Raw genomic sequence first — 21,505 nt, forward strand, 5'->3', positions numbered from 1 at the left:
GTGTGGGATCCGAACTGGGGCCCTGCTGCTCAGAGCTGGCATCCCAAGCCAACTCCTAATCAACAGGCCACTCGGTTGGCCCTCTAAGTTTCTTAAAATGTGATTATCTTGATTATAAAACATGAAAATACTCTAACCAATTTTCTAAGTTAGGCAATTAATACATTGAGTTAACTCAGAAATGAGGAAGGCCTACTTACACATTTGAGTGCTAAAATTTTGGGCCATGATCCTACCCTGCATATTGACCTACACTGGGGTCACGCTGGTATAGCACTTTTCTTTTAAAATAAAGTTTATTGGGGTGATAACTGTTAGTAAAGTTACATAGGTTTCAAGTGCACAATTCTGTAATACGTCATCTACATATCACATTTTGTGCTCACCACCCAAAGTCAGTTCTCCTTCCATCACCATATATTTACTCCTTTCACCTTCATCTACCGCCCCTTCCCTCCTTACCCTCTGGTAACCACTAAACTATCGTATCTATGAGTTTTTGTTTCTTCATTTGTTTGTCTTGTTCCTTTGTTGCTTTCAGTTTTATATACCATGTATCAGTGAAATCATATGGTTCTCAACTTTTTCTGTGTGACTTATTTCGCTTAGCATAATAATCTCAAGATCCACCCATGTTGTCGCAAATGGCATTATTTATAATCTTTTCTTATGACAGAATAGTATTCCATTGTGTATATATACCACATTTCTTTATCCAATCATCTATCAAAGGACATTTTGGTTGTTTCTATGTCTTGACCACCATAAACAAAGCTGCAATGAACATCAGAGCACATATATCTTTACAGATAAAATTTTCAGATTTTTTGGGTAGATACCGGAGAGGGATTGCTGGGTCATATGGTAATTCTATTCTTAATTTTCTGAGGAACCTCCACACTGCCTTCCATAGCAGCTGCACCAATCTGCATTCCCACCAACAGTGTATGAGGGTTCCTTTTTCTCCACAGCCTCTCCAACACTTGTTATTATTTGTCTTGTTGATGATAGCCATTCTAATCCGTGTGAGGTGATATCTCCTGTGGTTTTTATTTCTCTGATGATTAGTGACATTGAGAATTTTTTCATATGTCTATTGGCCATCTGTGTGTCCTCTTTGGAGAAATGTCTACCTTTTCTAAAACAAAGGAGGACGTTAACTTTTAAAAACTCCCTCAGATAGTGTATTTCCCTTTTAAAAAAGTAAGAGGCACAGGGTAATAAGCTTTACCATAGAAAAGTACATTTATTTTAGAGTTGAAAGGCCCTCACAGACCAAATCCATCTTCATCTTATGAATGAGATACCCCTGGAGAATGAAAGAAGTGGAGTGACTTGCTCAGGTAACAACACTAATCAGAGACTAAATTAAGGCTGCCTCTAGCCTCCAGCCTCCTACCTGCTGGTGCGCGCTCCTGTACTCTCTAGCCCACTGCGCTGCATCTCTCTATCCCTCTGGTAAATAGAGCATCTTAGGAAATCAGTGTTTAGCATTCCGTTTTGAACTCCTCAGTTTGAGATCTTACATCTTCTTGAATGCCATGTGAATGATGTCATGTTTAATAATTATAAACTGCTTTTAGAACTACTTTTGGTTTGTTGATGCTTATTCAGTCTGTCCTGTGTCCTCTGCTTTTTCTAAAAGACCCATTTTCATTAGCTGTCAGCCGCTGCTTGATTTTTAACTGTGGCTATCTACCAGTGGTCACTCTTCACTTTTTCTCAACTTTCCATCCTTTATGGTTAAATAATCAAGGTCATGTGACTGCTACATCTACCTAGTTATAATCTAGTTCCGTACTTCAGTTGTCTGAGAGCTCACCTCTAATTATCCTTCTAGCATTTTACACTGAACTCATCATCTTTCCCCGAAACCAATGCCATCTCTCAAGTACTTCCAAGGATACTCCTTGGTTCCATCTCTCAAGTACTTCCAAGGATACTCCTTGGTTTTCTTAATAGAAGAATATTGTATTGAGTGAGATTTTTAAAAGTACATTTATAAAATTTACATGTATTTTCTACTCCATCCAAAGCTTAAGATTGATTTTAGGATAAAAGCCACAACGTGGAAATGTTACACTGAATTGTTCTGAGTCACTTAGGCATTTTGTTAGCTTTATTTCTTCATATCCTTCCAAACTCAATTCAACATTTATATTCCAGACAGAAATAAAAGTCACACCCAAATGACAGCTGAATATTGCATATGAGGTGAGAAAGGAAAAGGAGAAGTCCAAGGTGTCAGTAGCTTGTCTTAGCCTTGTCTTCTCTACTGACTGTAGGCAAATACTTGAATGGTTTTCTGTAGGCAAGTACTTGAATGTTTTTCTGATGGTTGAAGGTGTGAAAATGAAGAGTAAGAAATAATACTAGAGTAAGGGCCAAAATGAACTAACTCTGGAGTTATACAATTCTCGAATTCTGAGGGGAAACAGAAGAACTCATTTGAGCATCAACTTTTAAATCCAAGGAAGTTACAACTTGGCTTTAGCTAGACTAGGTTTCAACAAAGAAAGCAACATTTTTTTTTTTTTTCCATTTAGCAAACAGCACTGATGACTGGTGAAATTCCTACTGTGCTTTAACCCTTATGGCTTAAAACTATCTCACGCAGGACTGTCAACCTCTGGATCATGTGATCTGCTTTCTAATTTGGAGTGCAATTTGGTAAATCTTAATCTCTGGTTCAGATCTTTCCCCAGAGATCCTAATCTACATATCTACAAAACCACCCACTTGGGTGTTCTACAGGCATTCACACTACATGTTCAAAACGGAATTTATCCTCTTTGACTCACCACAAACCTGCTTTGTTTCCTATATACCAGTTCCCATAGCAGATCTCTTCGGAATCATTCTGGATTGCACGTTCTCTCTAATCTCCCTACATCAATTTTCTTTATATTTATAATGACAACATAATAGTTTGTTTTCATTCCCCCAAGAAAATAAAAAATCTGCAAGTCCCTTCATCCATGTGCAGTTCACTTACCTGGTTTTTCTAGAAGTGATAAACTCACATTGCATGGCTAAGTGACCTCCACTCATACGCCATGTGCCCTCAAAAGTTCTAAAATCACTGTAAGTCTCCACACTGAGGGAGCAACGGAGGGCCAGGAAAAGGACTGTTGTTACAACTTTTCTGTTTGACATCTCTAAACCAAGCCACAGTTTTAGGAACCCTGTTTGGACAACTGGCAAAGTGCTCTCTGAGGAAGGTGCTGATTTTATAACATTTTACATTTAAAAATACAATTGTTTTCTACCACATTTTTAAATCTTAGAATGAGCTTTTTAGGGGCCAACCTGATTCTATTACTTGCCTGCATAAAAACCCTTTAAGGGTGGTCTCAACATAAAGCCCAAACTCATCAGCGTGGACCATAATCCCTTCAGGGTCAGGGACCTGCGAGGCAATTGGCCCTGGTCCCTCTGTTCCCACATTCCTCCCTCCCTCCCTATCTCATTCCCTCCCTTCCGCCCACAGCTCTCAGACAGCCCCCTTCTCCCCTCTTTCTAAAGGATCTGGGGATATTGTTTATTCTGACTAGAAGATCCTCTGCCATCCTCCCCTTCTCTACCATCATTTAATTGCCACTCACCCACTCAGATTTTCCTCAGGGGAGCTTAGCTAACAGTGCCAAGAGCTTACCTCAACCACAGCCCCTCCCATGTTAATGATGATAATAATGTGTTTACTTTTCTACCTCCTCCACTAACCGGTGGTGTAGCCACCTTCTCTTCCTTTTGTTTGGAGACCCAAGACCTACCACAGGGTATAGCCTATAACTGGTAGGACTTAAATCTATGCTGATGAACTGCAGCTCTCTTAAAAATGGTGGTGTTTTGTCTAATCAATGGCATAATTTTTTGTTAGTCCTTTAAGAGGAAAAAAAGAGCAATGGAATATTGTTTCCAAAGTTGTTCATCCCAAATAGGGTCAAGGCAGTCAGTCAAATGAGGTCATTTCCAATAAGTGGATACAATCCTTTTTTGAAAAGTCCATAACTATTAAGTATTTTAATAAGTACTGCCTCCATACGTTCAACTCAAAGTAGAAAATGTATTTTCCGTATTACAGGTTTAATTTAGCCTAAATTATTTACTCTTCTGAAGTTTTACAGATTATACTATTATTTCCAGTAGGCATCTCAAAATTCAAGAAAGAGGAGAAATAATTCACAACATTATTATCCTCTGCTAATTTCAAAAACTCATCGAGGTAGCATACTGAAGAATTTTCACATTGTTTTAATGGTCTCACTGTATAAAGAAGAATATAGTAATTATAATTATATTGGAAGGTCAAGACTATTTAGGAAAAACCCCCAAAAAAACTGGCATGCAAAGGTTAAGCTGTAAAAATGCACTCCATACTCACTTGCTTTAAATTGTAACACCAAACCAAAAATCTAACTTGAGGTTCAAACTTTATTGTTCGTTTATTAAAATCTAGTTACATTTCCTGGTATCAATCATTCATCTTCCAAACATTATAGTATAAAAGCCATTTTAAGAAAACATGTGCATTTTTAATCACATTCAAAAACTTTAGAAGATCTCTGAAGAATGTCTAGAGCAAATATATCTCTGTGCCCAAATAAGACCCCCCGAGGGAAGCTCCTCACGCCTGGCTACTGGATGCTTCCTACCTGAAGGAAAGACCCAGACCTGAAGACACTTTCACCAAACTAATGTATAGAACAACAGAAGAAACCCTGCGCTGCTTTTTAAAAATCGATACAATAACTAAGGGTCAGAACCAACTGCAGAAGGCCGTGACTGGATAAAGCTGAACAACACAAAATGTAAAGACAGCATTTGAGGCTCTAATAGCTGCTACATCATGTTAGAAGCAGACTGGATGGGAACAGGGGAACCTAGATAAGTTTGGGGGTTAAATATGGTAGATTTATGTAATGACTGACGTTAAGAGAAGCCACGCTATGTATCTTATAGACATGTATGCTAAACTTTACAAAATTGCTTTTCCATTAAAATATAAAAGTTTCAGTGAAATTAAATCAACACATAATTTGTCCTGTACTTCTAATGACTCATCTGCTGTCCCAATATTTAATACAATGCATGCATATTATGTTTTTCTCCTCTGGTAATATACACACAAAACTTGGTTCAAAACAAATAGTATCATGACAGGAATAGTATGCATGAAAACATAGCTACTGCAGGCTGGGTGATGGGCAAAGGATATGTGAAAACGTATTAAATGTAAATGTTTAGAATATCTATGTATTTCTGCAGCTTCAATTACTCAGAAGTATTTAAAAAACTCATCTGTATTACTAACTACAGCAGCTGACATCTGTAATTGGGGGTATGAACAAGACTAGAATGTCACTCATTTATTGTAGACCCTTCCAAGGAAGGCACTCCAGAAATTGGCTATATTGGATGCTGAACTAGTTATACTGAGCTCTGAAACTAATCAAGCCATATTTGATAGAATTAGGTTTGCTTCTTATAAAGTTTAGTTAAGAGATACCAGAATATTAGATTGAGTCACATATCTGATGTCACAAAATTAGAAATTTAAAAGACTCATCTGATGATATGCGTAATGAGAAGAATTTCATGACCAAATAAGACATTTGTATTTACAGTTTAAGTTTTCAAGGATAAAAACTGTGATCTAAGATTTGAATTTGGGTTTTAAAATGTGTTTTTCTTAAATAGTTATAGCTTTCTAAAGTGGGTTGACAAAGTTTGTCCTGCAACATTAAATATTCTCTCATGCCTTCTCTCTTATGTCATATTTATTGAAAAAGTAGACTAGTATAAAGAAAAGCAAAAGCCTTTTTTTCTTATTACTATGATTTTAGTAAACTCTTTTGTTTTGCTAAACCCAATCTCCTAGATTTTGCCAAAAACTAGGTGGGTATTTTATTCTGGGTGCTTTCTCAGTTCATTTTGTTTCTAAGAAAAGATACCAAGTAAATAATCCAGCCAATGAGTCAGGACTCTCTCTCAACAGTTCAGCTAATTTTTAAAAGACTGAACATAATCTCCAGAAGTAGCCAAGAACCTATGTTGTTCTGTTTTACTGTAAAGTCATTGTAAGATGGTTAGAGGACTAGAACAACTAATCTGTCTCTGTTCCCCACAACTGGAACTTAATTAGAATTAATATTAATGATCTAAGCCCGGGTTAATGAGAAAGATACACAAACATTACATGCTCTTAAAAAGCTACATACTGCACATGAGACTTTTTCAAATGTGCTGAATACCCTAGAAATTGTGCCGCTTATCACATAGCCGATATATTCACTTATTTGGTTTTCAAGATTAAATCACACTGACTGCATGCTGCAACGCACCTATCTGACTGGGTTTTAACCACTCAAACCCAGATTTTTAAAACTTGGGTACATATTACCAATTTGGCTGAGAAGTTTCTTTTACACCAAATTCTTTTTTTTTTTTTTTTAGCTGAGCCATCCTGCCACCTGTTGGCAGCTCAGCGGCAGCTCAGCTCAGGCCGGGCATCGAACCACTGTTGCTCAGAGCTCAAACTCTTAACCAACTGAGCCACTCAGCGGGCCCTACAACAAATTCTTAACAAATCATGCCACCTTAGAATTTAACATTACACAGGCCAGTATGAAAGAATAGACTAGAAGCATTTATTTACACACCAGCAGAGGAAGGATAATTTTTAATAACTTGTTATACGGACAGAATGGAAAGATTATACAAGCAACCTCACTGTTCTTAAAGAATTATGTCGGGTGCACTAAATATCTCAGACCTGCCTCGGTATTACATACTCCTGAGCAGACATTACAACACAGCAGCCAAAGACCATATGTAGGTTGTAGAAGTGTTTGGTTTGGCCTGCAATGTTTGTTTTTTACAATAATTAAGCTAGCTGACGGAACTTAAAAATCAAAAGATAATATCCATAAAATCTGAAATTTCTGGCTTCTCTTGATACATTGGAAGCTTTGCCTGTGTGGGTCCACATTACTTTCACAAGTCAGCACAGGACTGTCGGGGAGCAGGTAGTTACCCCATCTAGATGGGGCAAGGAAATTCCGGTTTCTCCTCATTCTCTCCTGTCCCCTGCCAATCCTTGCGAGTATTTTAGTTTGTAACCTCTGCTCTAGAGATAGGAGACTTAAAAATCTCAGCGGGGCATCAACACATGATATAATAATTATTAATCTGTAAACAGCAATACTGCTTATACAGGTTAACAACGAAGGTAACTGAAGTACTTCAGAATCCAAAACAGTCCCAATTCTGTTTTGGGTTTCACAAGAGTGAGGTGCAGATCTAAACTGGAGACCCCGCCCCTCTTCCTCTGCCATGCTCTCCTTACCTTTTCTGTCCGGCTTGAGGTTCCTATCCACGGGGGGTGGTTCACAGTCTGCAACAGGAACTGGCCTTCTGGGAGGGGTCTTTGGGCTGGACCTGAAGCCCATGTGAGCAGGAGGAGGAACTTGCATCCCAAATGAAGAGAAATCAAATGTCCCTGGAGTCATTGGCACATAATTGGCTTCCTGAATTGGTTCTGTGAAACTGCTGGAATGTTTTCGAGGCGGAGAGTTGGGATTCATCGGGACGTAATTTTCATCCAGTTCTTCACTTGATACACTTCCTACTGTCAATACATTTTTGAATTTCTAAAACACACATACATTTCTTTTAATAAACAAAAACTAGTGTCAAACAGGAAAACATAATTGTAAGTCACACCTATTCATATGGATCTGAGGGGACTTTTATTTCATGATCTCATTTAGTCTCAGGGAACTAAGCGCGAGGATTTTGACAATGAAACACACTCGATGCCAAGGTCAATTATACTTACAAAGTGGTTATGGAAGCCTTCGAGTGAACTAGATCTATCACTTGGAAATGTTCGTGGAATATCATAGCAGTCTTGAGAACTAGCATCTAAAATAAAGAACAAACTATCAACATTTCTTCCCATCTTTGCCAGTTCTCAGGGTAATCAGGAATGACCTATTCTCTGTCCCTCTTTATAAACACACACACATGCAGTTACGTATGCACACACAAATTTTAAAAAGGATGCTCACAGAATAATATCTTGAATTGGCACATTAAACCCTAGAAAATGCAGACACTCACTCATAGGCTAACCAGTATCAATATGTGATTATGACAATGAGTGAATGTCTAAGCCTGGGATGAGACAGGTTATCTAAAAATGGGGAAAAGATATACTCCTATTTTTTCATCTTTTGCACCACCTTGGGCCTAACTTAAATCTCACTAACTTATTACCAGATTATACCAACACTTCAAGAAGGGAGTTAGAAATTGATATTGAATGGCTAATTAAGTATTGTTATAAGGACATCTATAATGCAGTAAATCTTTATGTTCTTTAAGACAGTTGGAAAACTATCACAATACCCAGAAACGCTAGCACATAGCTTTTAGGGTATGTGCATTTTGCACTTTGGTTTTCTATTTTTAGGACTTTAAGAATCTCAGAGTATAACCCAGGCTCACTTTTTCTCCTTTCAAGATCTATAACTTTTGTCAGTCTCTAATAGATGGTGTAGGAAAAAGTGAAGTGGCTAGGAAGAAGGGGAGAGAAGATATGGAGCTTTAAAAGTAAATAACACCGGGCCGGCAGAGTGGCGCGGTGGTTAAGAGCTGGCTTGGGATGCCAGAGGGCCCCAGTTCGGATAGCACATATGAGGGCCAGTGACACTGCCCTCTACAGCTAAGATGCTGAACAACAGCTTAACCTGGAGCTGGGCTGCCAGTGAGTCCCCGGCAAGGGTAGGCTGCAGCCCCTGCTGCAGTGGGTTGCCATGGGCTACCGTGTGTAGCCAGCAGCCAGCGTGAGCGGCCAGCAGCCGCAGTGAGCGGCCGTCCAGAAGCCGGCGACTGATCTGCCTCGCCGGGGAAGAGCGCAATGATGGTGCCAACTTGGGCCAGTGAAGCAACGTCCTCCACAGCTAGACTGAAGAACAAAAAGACAGCAACTTGTCTGTTCCCCTTCCCCCAATTCCCCAGCACTGTTCCCATTCCCCAATTCCCCAATAAAAATCTTAAAAAAAAAAAAAAAGTAAATAACACCAAACCAAAAAAATGGTTTAACTGGAACTGACTGTCACTCATTCGGCACGACGTAAAAGCTGCTTTTCTAGGAAGGAAGGAAATGGAACCCAACAGATGTGACAAGGAAGTGGCCATGATGGCGCACAAATACAGGAAAGGGTATGTATGACTCGGACAGGCTTTGTGGCTGGCCCCCTTCCTGCTCCTCTGACCCATCAGAGCCTACCCACCCAGGATATCTAGAAAGTGGGAGAGAGGGGTGCACACTTCCTGAGGCAGCGAAGCGTTGCTAAGGCCACATTTCCTCAGGGATGAAAACCTCCACCTCCTCCCTTCCAGCAGAACACACACGCATGCGCACACACCCGGCCAGGCACCTGCGACTGTATCTTTGCTACATGAGTGGGTAACTAACTGCAGGGCTGAAGAAACAGTGGACAATCATTTAACATCATCCTCTGCTTAAAAGAACATTTAGAAAAAGAGACTTTTCTATCATGAACCTCTGACAGAGTAGACGCCAACTAGAGCTGACCTTTCCGCAGTTTGTTTAAATCCACAGTGGAAATGGTATTGCTGCGCGACGGCGGCATTCCTGCGGTCGGGATACAGTAACTACTGTCAGCGTCTGAGGCCGTGCGTGGGATGCTACACGTTTCCACCGGAGATCGGTCGTGAACCGGGTGTGGTTTCGGCGGCCGCGGTGGAGGAATATCTGGAATAGTGTCTAGCTTTGACGTCTGTCCCAAGGTTCCTTCTGGAAATGTTCGTGGAATCTGGTAAGTATTACCAGGTGCTGGAGGAATGTCGTAACTAATAGATACATGCCTCATCTGAGTCTCTACGCTCGCTGTCCCAGACGGGGTATTAAACACGTAAAGTTCTCCATCTGCTTCGGTGCTTGATGGAGACGCCTTTGGTAAAACATCGTGGGAATAACTCCTGGGCAGATTATAAAGGCTGGAGTCGACGGAAACAGACGCAGCACGAGACGGCGGAGAGTCGTACATCATTTGCTGCTGGAAGAAGCCATTCACTCCGTGTTTGCTCTGGGCGGAAGCAGGATTTTTATGAGAAGGGACGTTATCATTGCAGTCTGTGTCAGAGGAGGTGGACTTCGCGGAATCCGCATGTGCTCTAAATCAAAATTGTTAATGGCAGAAAAGAGGGCACAGTGAAGACATAAAACTACATTTTAATACATGTATCTATAGCTTAGCAATCAAAATCCTCGCTTTTTTCATGAGATTTAAAGCACGAATGTTCCTCATTTTATGATTATACACCAGACAACAAAACCACCACCACAAAACCACCGAAAGCATTCTCCATAATTCCTGTTCTGGACCTGCCCGCACCCCCAACTCCACCTATTAAATCCACACATAAAACACAATCCCTGAAGTACTGGAATTAGAAAGGTACAAAACTCAGAGAAAGGTAAATGATTAAGGCATAGAAACAAGGAAAAGCATTTCCTTGAACAGCATGCAAAAACTTCATGCCAACACAGCGCATCCAGGTGATCCATTGCTCTTTAGCCTATCTGTGACAGATTTGTTTTTCTGTAAAACTAAAAGTCTAATGATTACCTGGTATTGAATAAATTCAGTGTGATCTACAAGGAAGTGGCACCTTGAAAGGTTTTGTGTATCTCCCTTTCTACTAATTTTCTTTAACCAGCATTTAGCCAATACAGTAAAGAGGATCAAAACACAAGCCCCTGAGTTAGCCAATGCTAAACAATACTTAACCTTGAGGAATCTCATTAGAGTCTATTTTATGCTTTGGGTACACTTTCAGTTTCTATAGTTGGTGGTATCACAAAATTTGGGTGCAAGCCAAAATGAAGCTAACGCTACCAGCACATTCACACTTCCTTAATGTTGAACAAGATGCCTTAACTACCTCTTTGTCCAAAGTTCTGTGGGAACTTCAAGTTAATAATTTAAAAAATAACTTCTGATAATTTTTTTAATGGCTTACCTTCCCTGATTTCTTAGTAACATCTGGCACTGTATATTGCGTTTATTCATTGGAACTCGCCCTCTCTGGAATCAGAGAGGCCATATAGTGATATCCTGATTTTCCTTCTCCTTCAGTGATTATTCCCTTATTTCATTGACTGGCACCTTCTCTCTCCTTCTCAAGGATCCTTTCCCTCAAGGTGCTGTTATGCAATTTACTAACGACAGCCTCCTTTTCTCTTACCAACCAGCTGTAATTCAAATCCTACTCCTCCCAGTGGAGAAATTTCCTTCCAACACATCTACACATATTCTAAAATGTTCACGCCATTTAATTCAAACATGTGAGTTATAAGATGCTAGAAGTACAGTGAGTAATACATTCCCTGCCCTTGACTTGCTTATATTTTAGTGGAGAATGAATCAAAATATCAATCTATTTCTGATTATGTGATAAAACAGACATAGGGAGGCACAACCCCAGTGCTATGAAAATACACAGAGGCATTTAATCCAGCCTGGGAGTTTAGGGTACATGTCTGAGCTGAGGCTTGCAGAATGCACAAGAGTTTGAGAGGCAATTGTCATATCTTGCCTCTATCTAGAAACATTTAATGCTTGCATGTTTTGACTTCCTCACAAGCTTTACTTGTAAACTCAGGAGGGAACTATATCTGAGGGGGCTATATCTTATGTAATTAGTTTGCACCTCCATAGCACCTAGCATAGCATATCATAAATATTTGTTATTTAACTGTCACTTTTGCAAAACATAGATACAAAATATATCTGAGCATAATTTCTACTACAACAAGAAAATTGTGGTATCAGTGAGGTCAATGAGAGACACTATATGAAAAGAAAATGTACTGAAAACTGTCACTTAGCTGTTGGCTTTTAAAAAGTTGATACTAAAAAATAACTGTGTATCTCCAAAAATAAAATCTCAGTTAGTAGCATAGGTAACAATGTTGCGAGTGTCTAATTTTAAATACTCACAGCAAACAAGCAAAATCAAGTTAGAATTTGGTATTATTAACTAGTGTTGATTTACAAAAATTTTTTTTGCTCTTACAGGTAAAATCCCATTATAACAAATACATAGAAATCTATCTTTGGAATGTTTGTGAGTTGTTTCTATTATCTCTGGGAATGGTTCTCGAAAACTAATCTGTGGATCTTAATAAATTCTATATAAATTTTTTTGAACAAGTGCTTTATATGTTCCTAGTGCAGTAACAGTCACTTTCTATATGAAAATACACTTTTCTTATAAAAATGCTTAGTATCTAAAAACCTTGTTTAAAAAACATCTTTTATATCTACTATGCGATTCACCCCCACACATTTATACAGCAAGTTAAAATAATAAATATACTGAGTATCATTAGTTGTCACAGCTGTTAATGGCAGAGACAGGCCTGATAATTTTCTGATTCCAACTCTCACCATTACCTCAAACCTTCCAATTACTCAACATCAAATTAAAATATCTTATAGCTTAGAAAAAGAGAGGGGTCTTAGAGCAGGGATGGAGACGACAGTGAAACCAAGGATTTGGGAAAGGCTTTCCGAAACCTCTGGTCAAGCACTAAAATCCACTCTGCTTCATTGGTAGGGATGAAAATTCAAAAGTTTCATAGTTTTGAGCAATATATTTCATTTCATCCAATTTCACTAAAGCCCAATTTGTATTTTCCATAGAATTTGCTATATTGGGATTTTACCTGTGTGATTAATTTCTCACACAGATCCAAAGCAACCACGACACACTCACTGCAATGGAATCGTTTTGCTTTCAAAATCTTCTAGTAGTAGGTATTCCTCTCCTTCTTCAGAAACAAAAGATGACCCTTGGCTGGTTTACAATCACATAAGAAATGGAGCAAGATCACCATTTATAAATCAGTGAAATCTGTTAAGCAAGTAATACTGTGAGTCTGTAACAAAGACTGTGCAACAGGAGACAGGTTCCCAAAAGAGCCTTTTTGTACAAGTAAGTATTCTTTGCCCAAGATGCTAGAGAATGTGTTTCTTCAATAAAATCTCCTGAATATCAGAAGTCAGGAGTGGAGAAATATAAACCTGAAATATAAACCTCTATAGCTAGCTGGTTTCTTTTAAGCCTTCAAATCAGGATTAAAAAAGTTTCAAAGTAAGACTCCTAAATGTACACGTGCGCGCACACACACATACGCACACACACACGCATATGTGGTTTACCTGGTGGGTTCAGGCTTCTTGCTTTGACAGTTGATTAGCAAGAGGTAGTCTTGAGGATCCTCCTGTATGCCAAGAGTTTCCAGATGTGGCGGAAGGTTAATTAGCTGGTATGGAGGAGGTGGGGCAGCAGAGGATGACTCCAACTGGGTGGATGGTGGTGCTGTATTTATCGCTAAAGGTAAATCTGCTGGTGCTTGTAAGGAGCTGGCAGGGGGCTTCACAGGATCTGCAACACAAAAGCATAACTGTCATTCTCTGTCCGATTTTAAGAATTTTTTCTTAAACACAGCTACTTGAAAATTTGGAGATAAATTGTTTAATCACAGGAAAACAGGATAAATCATGACCATGTCAGTTAAAACAAATACTGACCTACATGGCAACATTTATACAGGAAAAAATTGGTTCTTGTCAACCAGGTCTGAAGAGTAGGGCCCTTTCTTCCAGAGGCTCTAAACAAGCCACAGTTAACCTTGCCTTCAATGGTCTTCAGTTTTGTGGCTCCTGGGAAGGAAGATGTTCTACAGATCTTGGCACAAGAGGCAGATATTTTTCCATGATCATACAGCGCCTTCAAAGCCAAGCCAACCATCCAAGGAGACCCATGTTATTACGTAGCACCGACAGGCCCATGATGCTGAGTATCAGGATCAGTGCTTCACCCCATCTCCAGTCTGCTCTTCATTCTTTCTACTTCTCAGCAGACTAGGGAGAAATATTTCTAATTCCAGGATTCACATTCAGGGAAAGAGCTTTACTTTAAGGCATCACCTCTTCCCTCAGCTCACAGTCTAGTCTCATTTGCCATTTATTAGATTTCTGGAGTATTTTCATGCAAAAGGGGTCAGCAAGTAAAGATGTAATTTATTACACATTTAACTATGTTCTGAGAAGACATATGAAAATAGCTAAGTTGTATAGAATGAAGTAATATGAAATGGGTTGAAAGCCTAAAAATAAAATCCCACTAATGATTGATACAACCAAGTCAATTTTTAATGAAAGAAAAATTCTGTTATTCTGGCTAACAATACAAGGCTTCAAATCCAGAAAAAGGTAAATTCTCATATATGAATAAATACATTTGTTTATTGTTTATATTAGAACATATAAATTCTATTATAATATTAATTTTCCATTCATAATCCATTCATTATATGAATATGTTCTACCAAGTAAAATAAAATGCAGGTCCTTTGCCTATTAATTCACCAGGGAATAGCTACCTGTCAGCTCTATCTCCTCTACATACAATAGAATAAGTCGGCATGCTTTTGATCATGTCTTTTTATGCATTCAACTTTAATATTCATCTGTGTACCACAGCACAGTTTACATAGCTTATGTGATAACTTTTCCCTAGACACAGAAATTCATATCCTAATTGTAAAGCTTGAATAACACATAATATGGGTAAACACAACAGCTTATCTTTAATTGTGGATCCCTAAAAGGAACAAAAAGGATCAGAACCCCTATGCCTCACTGTGCCTTACATGTGGTAGAGCTCAAAAGTGTATCATTCACTCACAGAAACTCACTTAGCACTGTCTCTATGTCAAGTTGAAAGAGAGTTTCACCTGCATGTGAAATTTGCAATTTACTCAAGAAATTTGTGAGCCCTAAGAGATGCTAATTAAGTTTGAAAACTTCTTTTGGTTGGGGAATTTGGCCTTAGCAAACAGAAGCTGAGCTCGTTTCTAAGATTTATCTTGGTTATGCTGCATGCAATGTCAGATCGTCATACAAGCTGATCTAACAGAATCTAACAATTTATGACAGGAGTTAATTGACTAATTCTTTCTTATTTATGAGAGGCGAGAATGGAAAATGGTGAGAATACAAAAATAACATTTTGGACATTTATACAACATAAAGACATAATTTCAGAGGGAACTCATAAATACTTCATGTCTAGTAAATTTTAATTATAAATAGGTATATAACAAACCCTATAAAAATTTTACTGTTTTGATTCAGTTGCAAATACAGATATTTATTTAAGGGGATTTAAAATGCCATAGATTCATCAGTGACTCGGAGTAAATCCTTGTGACTTAAGAGAACTATGAAAACTATTTACCTTTAAAGAAGAGCTTAAGAAAAAGATATACAACATTGAGAAAAAATAAAAAGAGCAGAGGAGTTAGAAAGCAGTTACCGTATCCTATAGGCTCTATTCACAACTATATTTTACGTATTTCTCCTTTCATCTATCATAGAGGCATGGTAAAATTGTATAATCCAGTTCAATTTTTAGTTCTGACCAAAACGAAATGAAACCAAACACTGGAAATACATCGGTATATAAAATAGTAAGAATTCTAGTTTTCCACTGTAGCTCCTAGAATAACTTTTGCAGATGAATGTTTTTACAGATACACTTTTCCTTTAATATTTTTTTCTAAATTTGATAGCTATACACTAAGTGAACTGAGTGATTCATCTTTTGTGGGGGAAAAAAATCACCCCGTCAGGCAATCACATTTGTCTGACTTTGTTTTATTAACACAATGGGACAATCTCATTTTAAACCTTTCATTTCTCCCACCTGTGAATGACGAAAGTTTTTACCCTGTTTATAGCTACAAGATTCAATCACTTTTCTGAAAATAGTACTGGGATTCAAAGGCTCCTTTTTTCCTTTTACTTAAATATCTTGTTCACAATAGGGGAAGACTTACACATATAGTTGATCCTTGAACAACACGGGTTTGAACTGCAGGGGTTCACTTATATGTGGATTTTTTTTCCCAATAAATATACAGTTGGCCCTCTGTATCCTTGAGTTTTGCATCGGAGGTTCAAACAAACCCATTGGAAAACAGTATTTTCTTTCTTTCTTTTTTTTTTAATGAAGAAACGGAATGTTTTATTATTAAACTTTGTTCTCCTGCAAGGCTTTTGCTTCACTGTATAAAAACAGCACCAGCAAACACAGTATACTGCAAAATTAAGACAGTATTGTTCATCATCTGACACTGTAACAACCAACAAAAACTATTCTCCACTGCCAGTTATTTCCAATGGAAAGATCATTAAGTAGTTTGACCCAAATCTAGAGAAGGGTGTAAACAAGTTATAATATTATATAGGGCTTAAGGTAATAAGGTAATTGTTGAATTACTTAATTTTTATAACTAGATCTTACTACAAATAATTTCAGGAATTCAGGCCATTATAACTGTAGCCTAGCCTAAAAAAATCATACGGTGTTATGAAGATATATATTGTGTTTATCTGTGATTAGAAAGGGGTATTTTCTTCCAGAAGCATTGTTGTAGTTTCTTTTTCCATTGGTGTTACTAAAGGTTGCTATTTTAAATCTCCTATCCACTACTAATTTAAGACAACTATGCTAGGTTAAGTTTCACACTGCTTTATTCAGAGGGTTCCATTCTCACTCCGCAGTCAACTTTATGTACTTCTCCTGGGCTTCTTCGCTAACTCCTCCAGTTCTGAGGGGTTGGTTACCCAGCATCATCTTGAGCAGTCAAACAAGGTTTTCTGCAAGAGCTTCATGAATTTCAGTTACTTCTCCTGATAGAGGAGAGCAGAGTTCACTACAACTTTCACTTTTCAAAGCACCAAACTCATTTTGCTTGTTCAATTTTGTCCCAACTTCAGGCAAACTACAGTAAACACCTCCCAAAGCTTCTTGGGCAAAATTGCTGATTCCCACTGTTCTGATACCATTTTCTGTTGTTATTCATTCATGTTTCTCTGTGAATTTAGGCACCAAGAGCGGATTGGGGCGGTGTGCAGAATCTGCTCGGCGCCCACCCTCAGGCCCCAGGGCCACAGCGGGCACCCAGGCCACAGGCCACAGCTCACACGCTCTGCACCCCTCGCAGCGCCATGTTCGCAGGAGTCAGAAAACTGTACTTTCCATCTGTGGTTGGGAGTCTGTGGATGCGGAGGGCTGACTGTATGCATTTTTCTACAGCATTTTATATGAGGGACTTTCTATAAGGTCCTGGAACCAATTCCCCGCAGGTACCAAGGGGCTACTGAGTTTGTTCGAGGAGTGACAAATTATACTTGAATTTTCGACTCTGCAGGGGTTGGCATCCCTAATCCCACTCCAGTGTTGTTCAGGGGGTCAACTGTACTTCTAAGAAGCAAGAACCTGAGAGAAACTTCCATTATGTTCACTAGCAAGCTCATGAAAGAAAAGACCTTCAAACATCTGTGAGAAGCAGCCCAGTCAATCCAGACAACATGACGTACAAAGGTCTTTAAAAGGAAAACGACACTATTCTACCACTTTGTCTCAGACAATGCACTATTTTCAAAGTTTTAGTCTTCAGGATTAATTTACTCATGTTAATTTGACCATATACTCTGCTCTGCATATTTTAATGCAAGCATTGCATTTGTGTCTCAATATTCTCTAACATAAAATTTCTGGCCAAAGTTAGGCAACTGGTCTGAAAAAACAAACTTCTGTCCTGCCTTATAAAGACATGTGATTTGTCCCTGTTCTATGCTACAAATAGTTGAGGGGGGTCCATGTTTGTTGCTTTCTGCCTCATCTGGGTTTCTAACTTACTGCTCTTTCTAAGTAATGCTGATATCAAGTTTCTGAGAATGAAAACATCAGTTTAGGGTTTGCTTATGTATGTAAAATTATTTCCTGTCTCTTAATTCAGAAGGCATGAAGACTATAATTAGCATCCACTGAATGGCTAATAAGCTGCTGGAGAAACTCCTAATGGAATTTTCCTTAGAAAACTACTAAATACTGCTACGGAAAGCCTTGCCCAGTTTTCAGTGGAGAGAAGTGGATCATTATGTGAGGAGAACCACAAATAATAAATTGGTCCACATAATCCCCAGTTTAATGCAGTTTTATCCTACTTGGAACCACACTGCCCTGGTGTTAGCATACCTCACATAAGTTGGGATGAGCAGATAATGCCTCTAAACATGTAAAATAATATATATATATTTTCTCTATCCAAATGGCATAAGAACTTAAGTCCAGGGAAGCAATTTTAGTCTTTCTTATTGGTAAAGTCAAATATTTCAAAGCTCATGTGACAGGTCCTCTGATTTCGTAATGTCTAACAGACAGTACCTGAGCCTGTGGTAATAAAACTGATGTTGCTCATATGTCAGGAAGGCAGATGAGATCCTTTTCTCTGAGATGGGCTACATTTGCTGGTAAGAATATTTTTTGGTTTCTATTACAAAAGTTTTACCTTTAAGTTCACAATTAAAGGTAAATAGGTCAAGGTTATTTTTCTTAATTGATATTAATTTACCTCTTCTGTTATAGATTTTTTTCTTTAAAGGGAAGCATTTTGAATAGATCTATCTCTAATTAGCAACTAAGAATCCACAAAGAGTATGCGTTATCATTAATGCTACAATAACCATCTTCTCACTTCTGAACTCACTATTTTTTAATGAAAGAACATTTTATAAACGTAAAGCTAACAAATGGATACCAACATGAAATAGCAGTAGTTGCAATTTTCAGTGAAGCAGTCTATAGTTTCTTCAATTTATTTAATCAGATATTGAAGACCTTTAATCATAGCCCAATCTATTTATTTAATGTGTTTTGAAGTAGAAATTTTTTTATCTTACTTGTCATGCTTATCTCCTTAAAAGATAGTGAAAACTTTCTTGAAAACTTTGAAAAAAAAACCCTTAGGAAGTTCTGACAAGTGCCTTAATTCTTATCCAGAGGTGTCATGGCACCAGGATTACTAATGGGGCATTTTAGAAATCTAGGTGCCTGGGCCCCACCTTAGGAGACTCAATAAATCAAGATCTCAGGGGCAGTAGTTTGAGACTATATAATAAAACAAAACAAACTCTCTGGTTGAATTGGTCCTCAGTAAAATACAAATTAAAACCACAATGAGATACCACTACACACTCCATAGAGTGGCTAAAATTAATGACCAATAGTATCAAATGCTGGTGAGAGGGTAGAGTAAGTGGAAGTCTCATACACAGCTGGTTGGAAAGCAACCAGTATAATAACTTTGGAAAATTAAAGTTACAAATCTACTCAAGCTAAATACACACACACACACACACACACACACAAAATGATGTAGCAATTCTATTCATGGGTATATACCCAAAAGAACTAAGTAAGTATTCACACCTATCAAAAGGCACACACAAGAATGTTCAGAACAACTTTATAATACTTGTATTAACTAAAAACATTTGAAAACAACCCAAATATCAATCAACATTCAAACAGATCAGTAATTCACAATGGTGAATATATCACAATATATCTACACAGGGTGAAGAACCTCTGCTACATGCTACATGATGACTCCTGCAGACTTAATATTGGGAAAAAGAAGCCAGACTCAACAGTTTTATTTATATGAAGTTCAAGTATAGACAAAACCACTATGGGGACAGAAGCAAAATAATGGTTACATTCGGGTTTTCTTCTTCTGGGTTTTTAGTGGGAAGAAGCATGAGAAAACCCTCTAGGGAAATGTTCCATGTCCCGATCTGAGTGGTGGTTACACAGGTTTCTATTTCTGTATATAGACAGAAGGATATACAAAACTGTACTTAAGATCTGTGCCTTTCACAGTAGGTTATACCTGCTTTAAAAAAAAAGTAAATAAAAAGAAATTTAAAAGTTCCCTAATTAAGAGGCACCGCTTTGCAGGAAAGGGAGCATTATGTATATTCTTACATCGTAGTTTACCTACTTTTCTAAAGGGAAGAAAATCAAACAGAGAATCACACTGTTGTTGCTTTTTTAAAGCCACTATTATCTGGGCATTTTGAGAAAAGCAACTCAACTGACAAGAGGCAACTTTCTAATCTTGAATCCTGAAATGAAATCAGGGGCCTCTGCTCCAGGTCAGTCAGCTGCATCCAACCCTTAGGCTGTGCTTCCCGGCACTTGTTTAGCAGATTTAACAGCTTCCAAGTCGATGTAGAAACAAAAATAAATCTGCACATTTCCAACAAAAACAAAAGAAATTAGTTTCTACCCTCAACTCTACTAAATAAAAGCATTCATAGGAACCACACACAGGTCAATGAGCTAGAATTTAAAAACAGAGTCAGCCTGCCAGCATTCTGAGTATTCAATAATAGCAGTAGTCACCTGGGGCAGCGGAAATAACATGGTAACGATATTTTGAGAGGTTCCTGGAATCAAAACATGGGTCAGATTTTCCCCCTTTCCTTTTGTTTTCAGGAGAAAGTTAGTTATTCTCATAGGGATTGGAGATAGTTATTTTCTCAGACTGTAATACCCAAGCATAGTCTATTTCTTCCCACGTCTAGCCTGTAAGTAGTCTAATGAAATATCATTTTGTGTGATTAGTTTCAAGCCAAGAGTGGGAGCATACTCAGCTCTCTGAAACGGGAAGAGCAGAGGGCTCAGGGGACAGATCTAGGTAAAAACAAAAACACCTATTTAGTGATTGGCGGGGAAGCAAGAGACTATATAAAGCAGGTAGTAAAGTCAATGGAAGAACAAAGACATTTTAATATTTACCTTGTCGTGTTAAACTGTATGAATGTGATCACAAAGGATAATAGCAGTTCTAGGAGGTTTAGAATGCGATAGAAATCTTTAAATGGATTTTTTACAAAAAGGCATTTAGCAAAGTCAGCTACTACAAATGTATAAGGAAATAGAGTGATTAAAGTCTTTTTACAGTTTTGTTACTATGCATCAAAAACCAAAATTATAGAGTGAAACAAAATATTTTTGTGGTTCCTTGATACTACACAATGAAGGATTGCTCAACCTTTACTGATTTATTTGAAGAAACTCAAATCTTCAACATGGCATAGTAAGACATTTCTAACTGTGGCCATTTGGGAGATGGCTGGAATGAACTTGTAAAAAATCTAAATTCAGGAATTTAAAAAATAAACGTACTTGCATTTAGATATAGCTCATGAACTAAATATAGAAAGCATTGGTAAATTTAAGTCCTTAGGGGCTTGTTTTAATGAATAGAGAAAAGCGGTCTGCAATTAGCTTAGCTGTACTTGGTAATCAACTCAGGTTATATATATCAAATTTTATTAATCATACGATCAATTTTCTTACAACCTCTCTTTTTATGGATATTGTGAAGATTAAAAGCTCACAAATTGAGTTTCACTCAAGGCAACTATACTTCTAATCTATTTTACAAGGATTTGGGAGTTTTGCTGCTGAAAAGATCACACTGTAGCTTTCAAGTGTCGGAACTTCCTCCTCTTCCTATACTAGCAAGTTTATAAAGTGAAAA

The 21,505-nt window shown here is 38.0% G+C and overlaps 1 protein-coding gene across 1 annotated transcript in view; it reads right to left on the reverse strand.

The window, feature by feature from the left end:
- GAB1 (GRB2 associated binding protein 1) overlaps positions 1-21,505 on the reverse strand; it is a 129,906-nt gene that overhangs the window by 20,070 nt on the left and 88,331 nt on the right. The window contains exons 3-8 of the mRNA XM_019662037.1: positions 13,632-13,763; positions 13,260-13,485; positions 12,814-12,894; positions 9,605-10,206; positions 7,841-7,926; positions 7,245-7,652 (exon numbers count right to left, since the gene is read on the reverse strand). Coding sequence (XP_019517582.1) covers positions 7,245-7,652; positions 7,841-7,926; positions 9,605-10,206; positions 12,814-12,894; positions 13,260-13,485; positions 13,632-13,763 — 1,535 coding nt within the window. The remainder of the gene's footprint in view (positions 1-7,244; positions 7,653-7,840; positions 7,927-9,604; positions 10,207-12,813; positions 12,895-13,259; positions 13,486-13,631; positions 13,764-21,505) is intronic.

This window comes from Hipposideros armiger, unplaced genomic scaffold (genome assembly GCF_001890085.2).
Source record: "Hipposideros armiger isolate ML-2016 unplaced genomic scaffold, ASM189008v1 scaffold_364, whole genome shotgun sequence".
Lineage (NCBI taxonomy): Eukaryota > Metazoa > Chordata > Mammalia > Chiroptera > Hipposideridae > Hipposideros > Hipposideros armiger.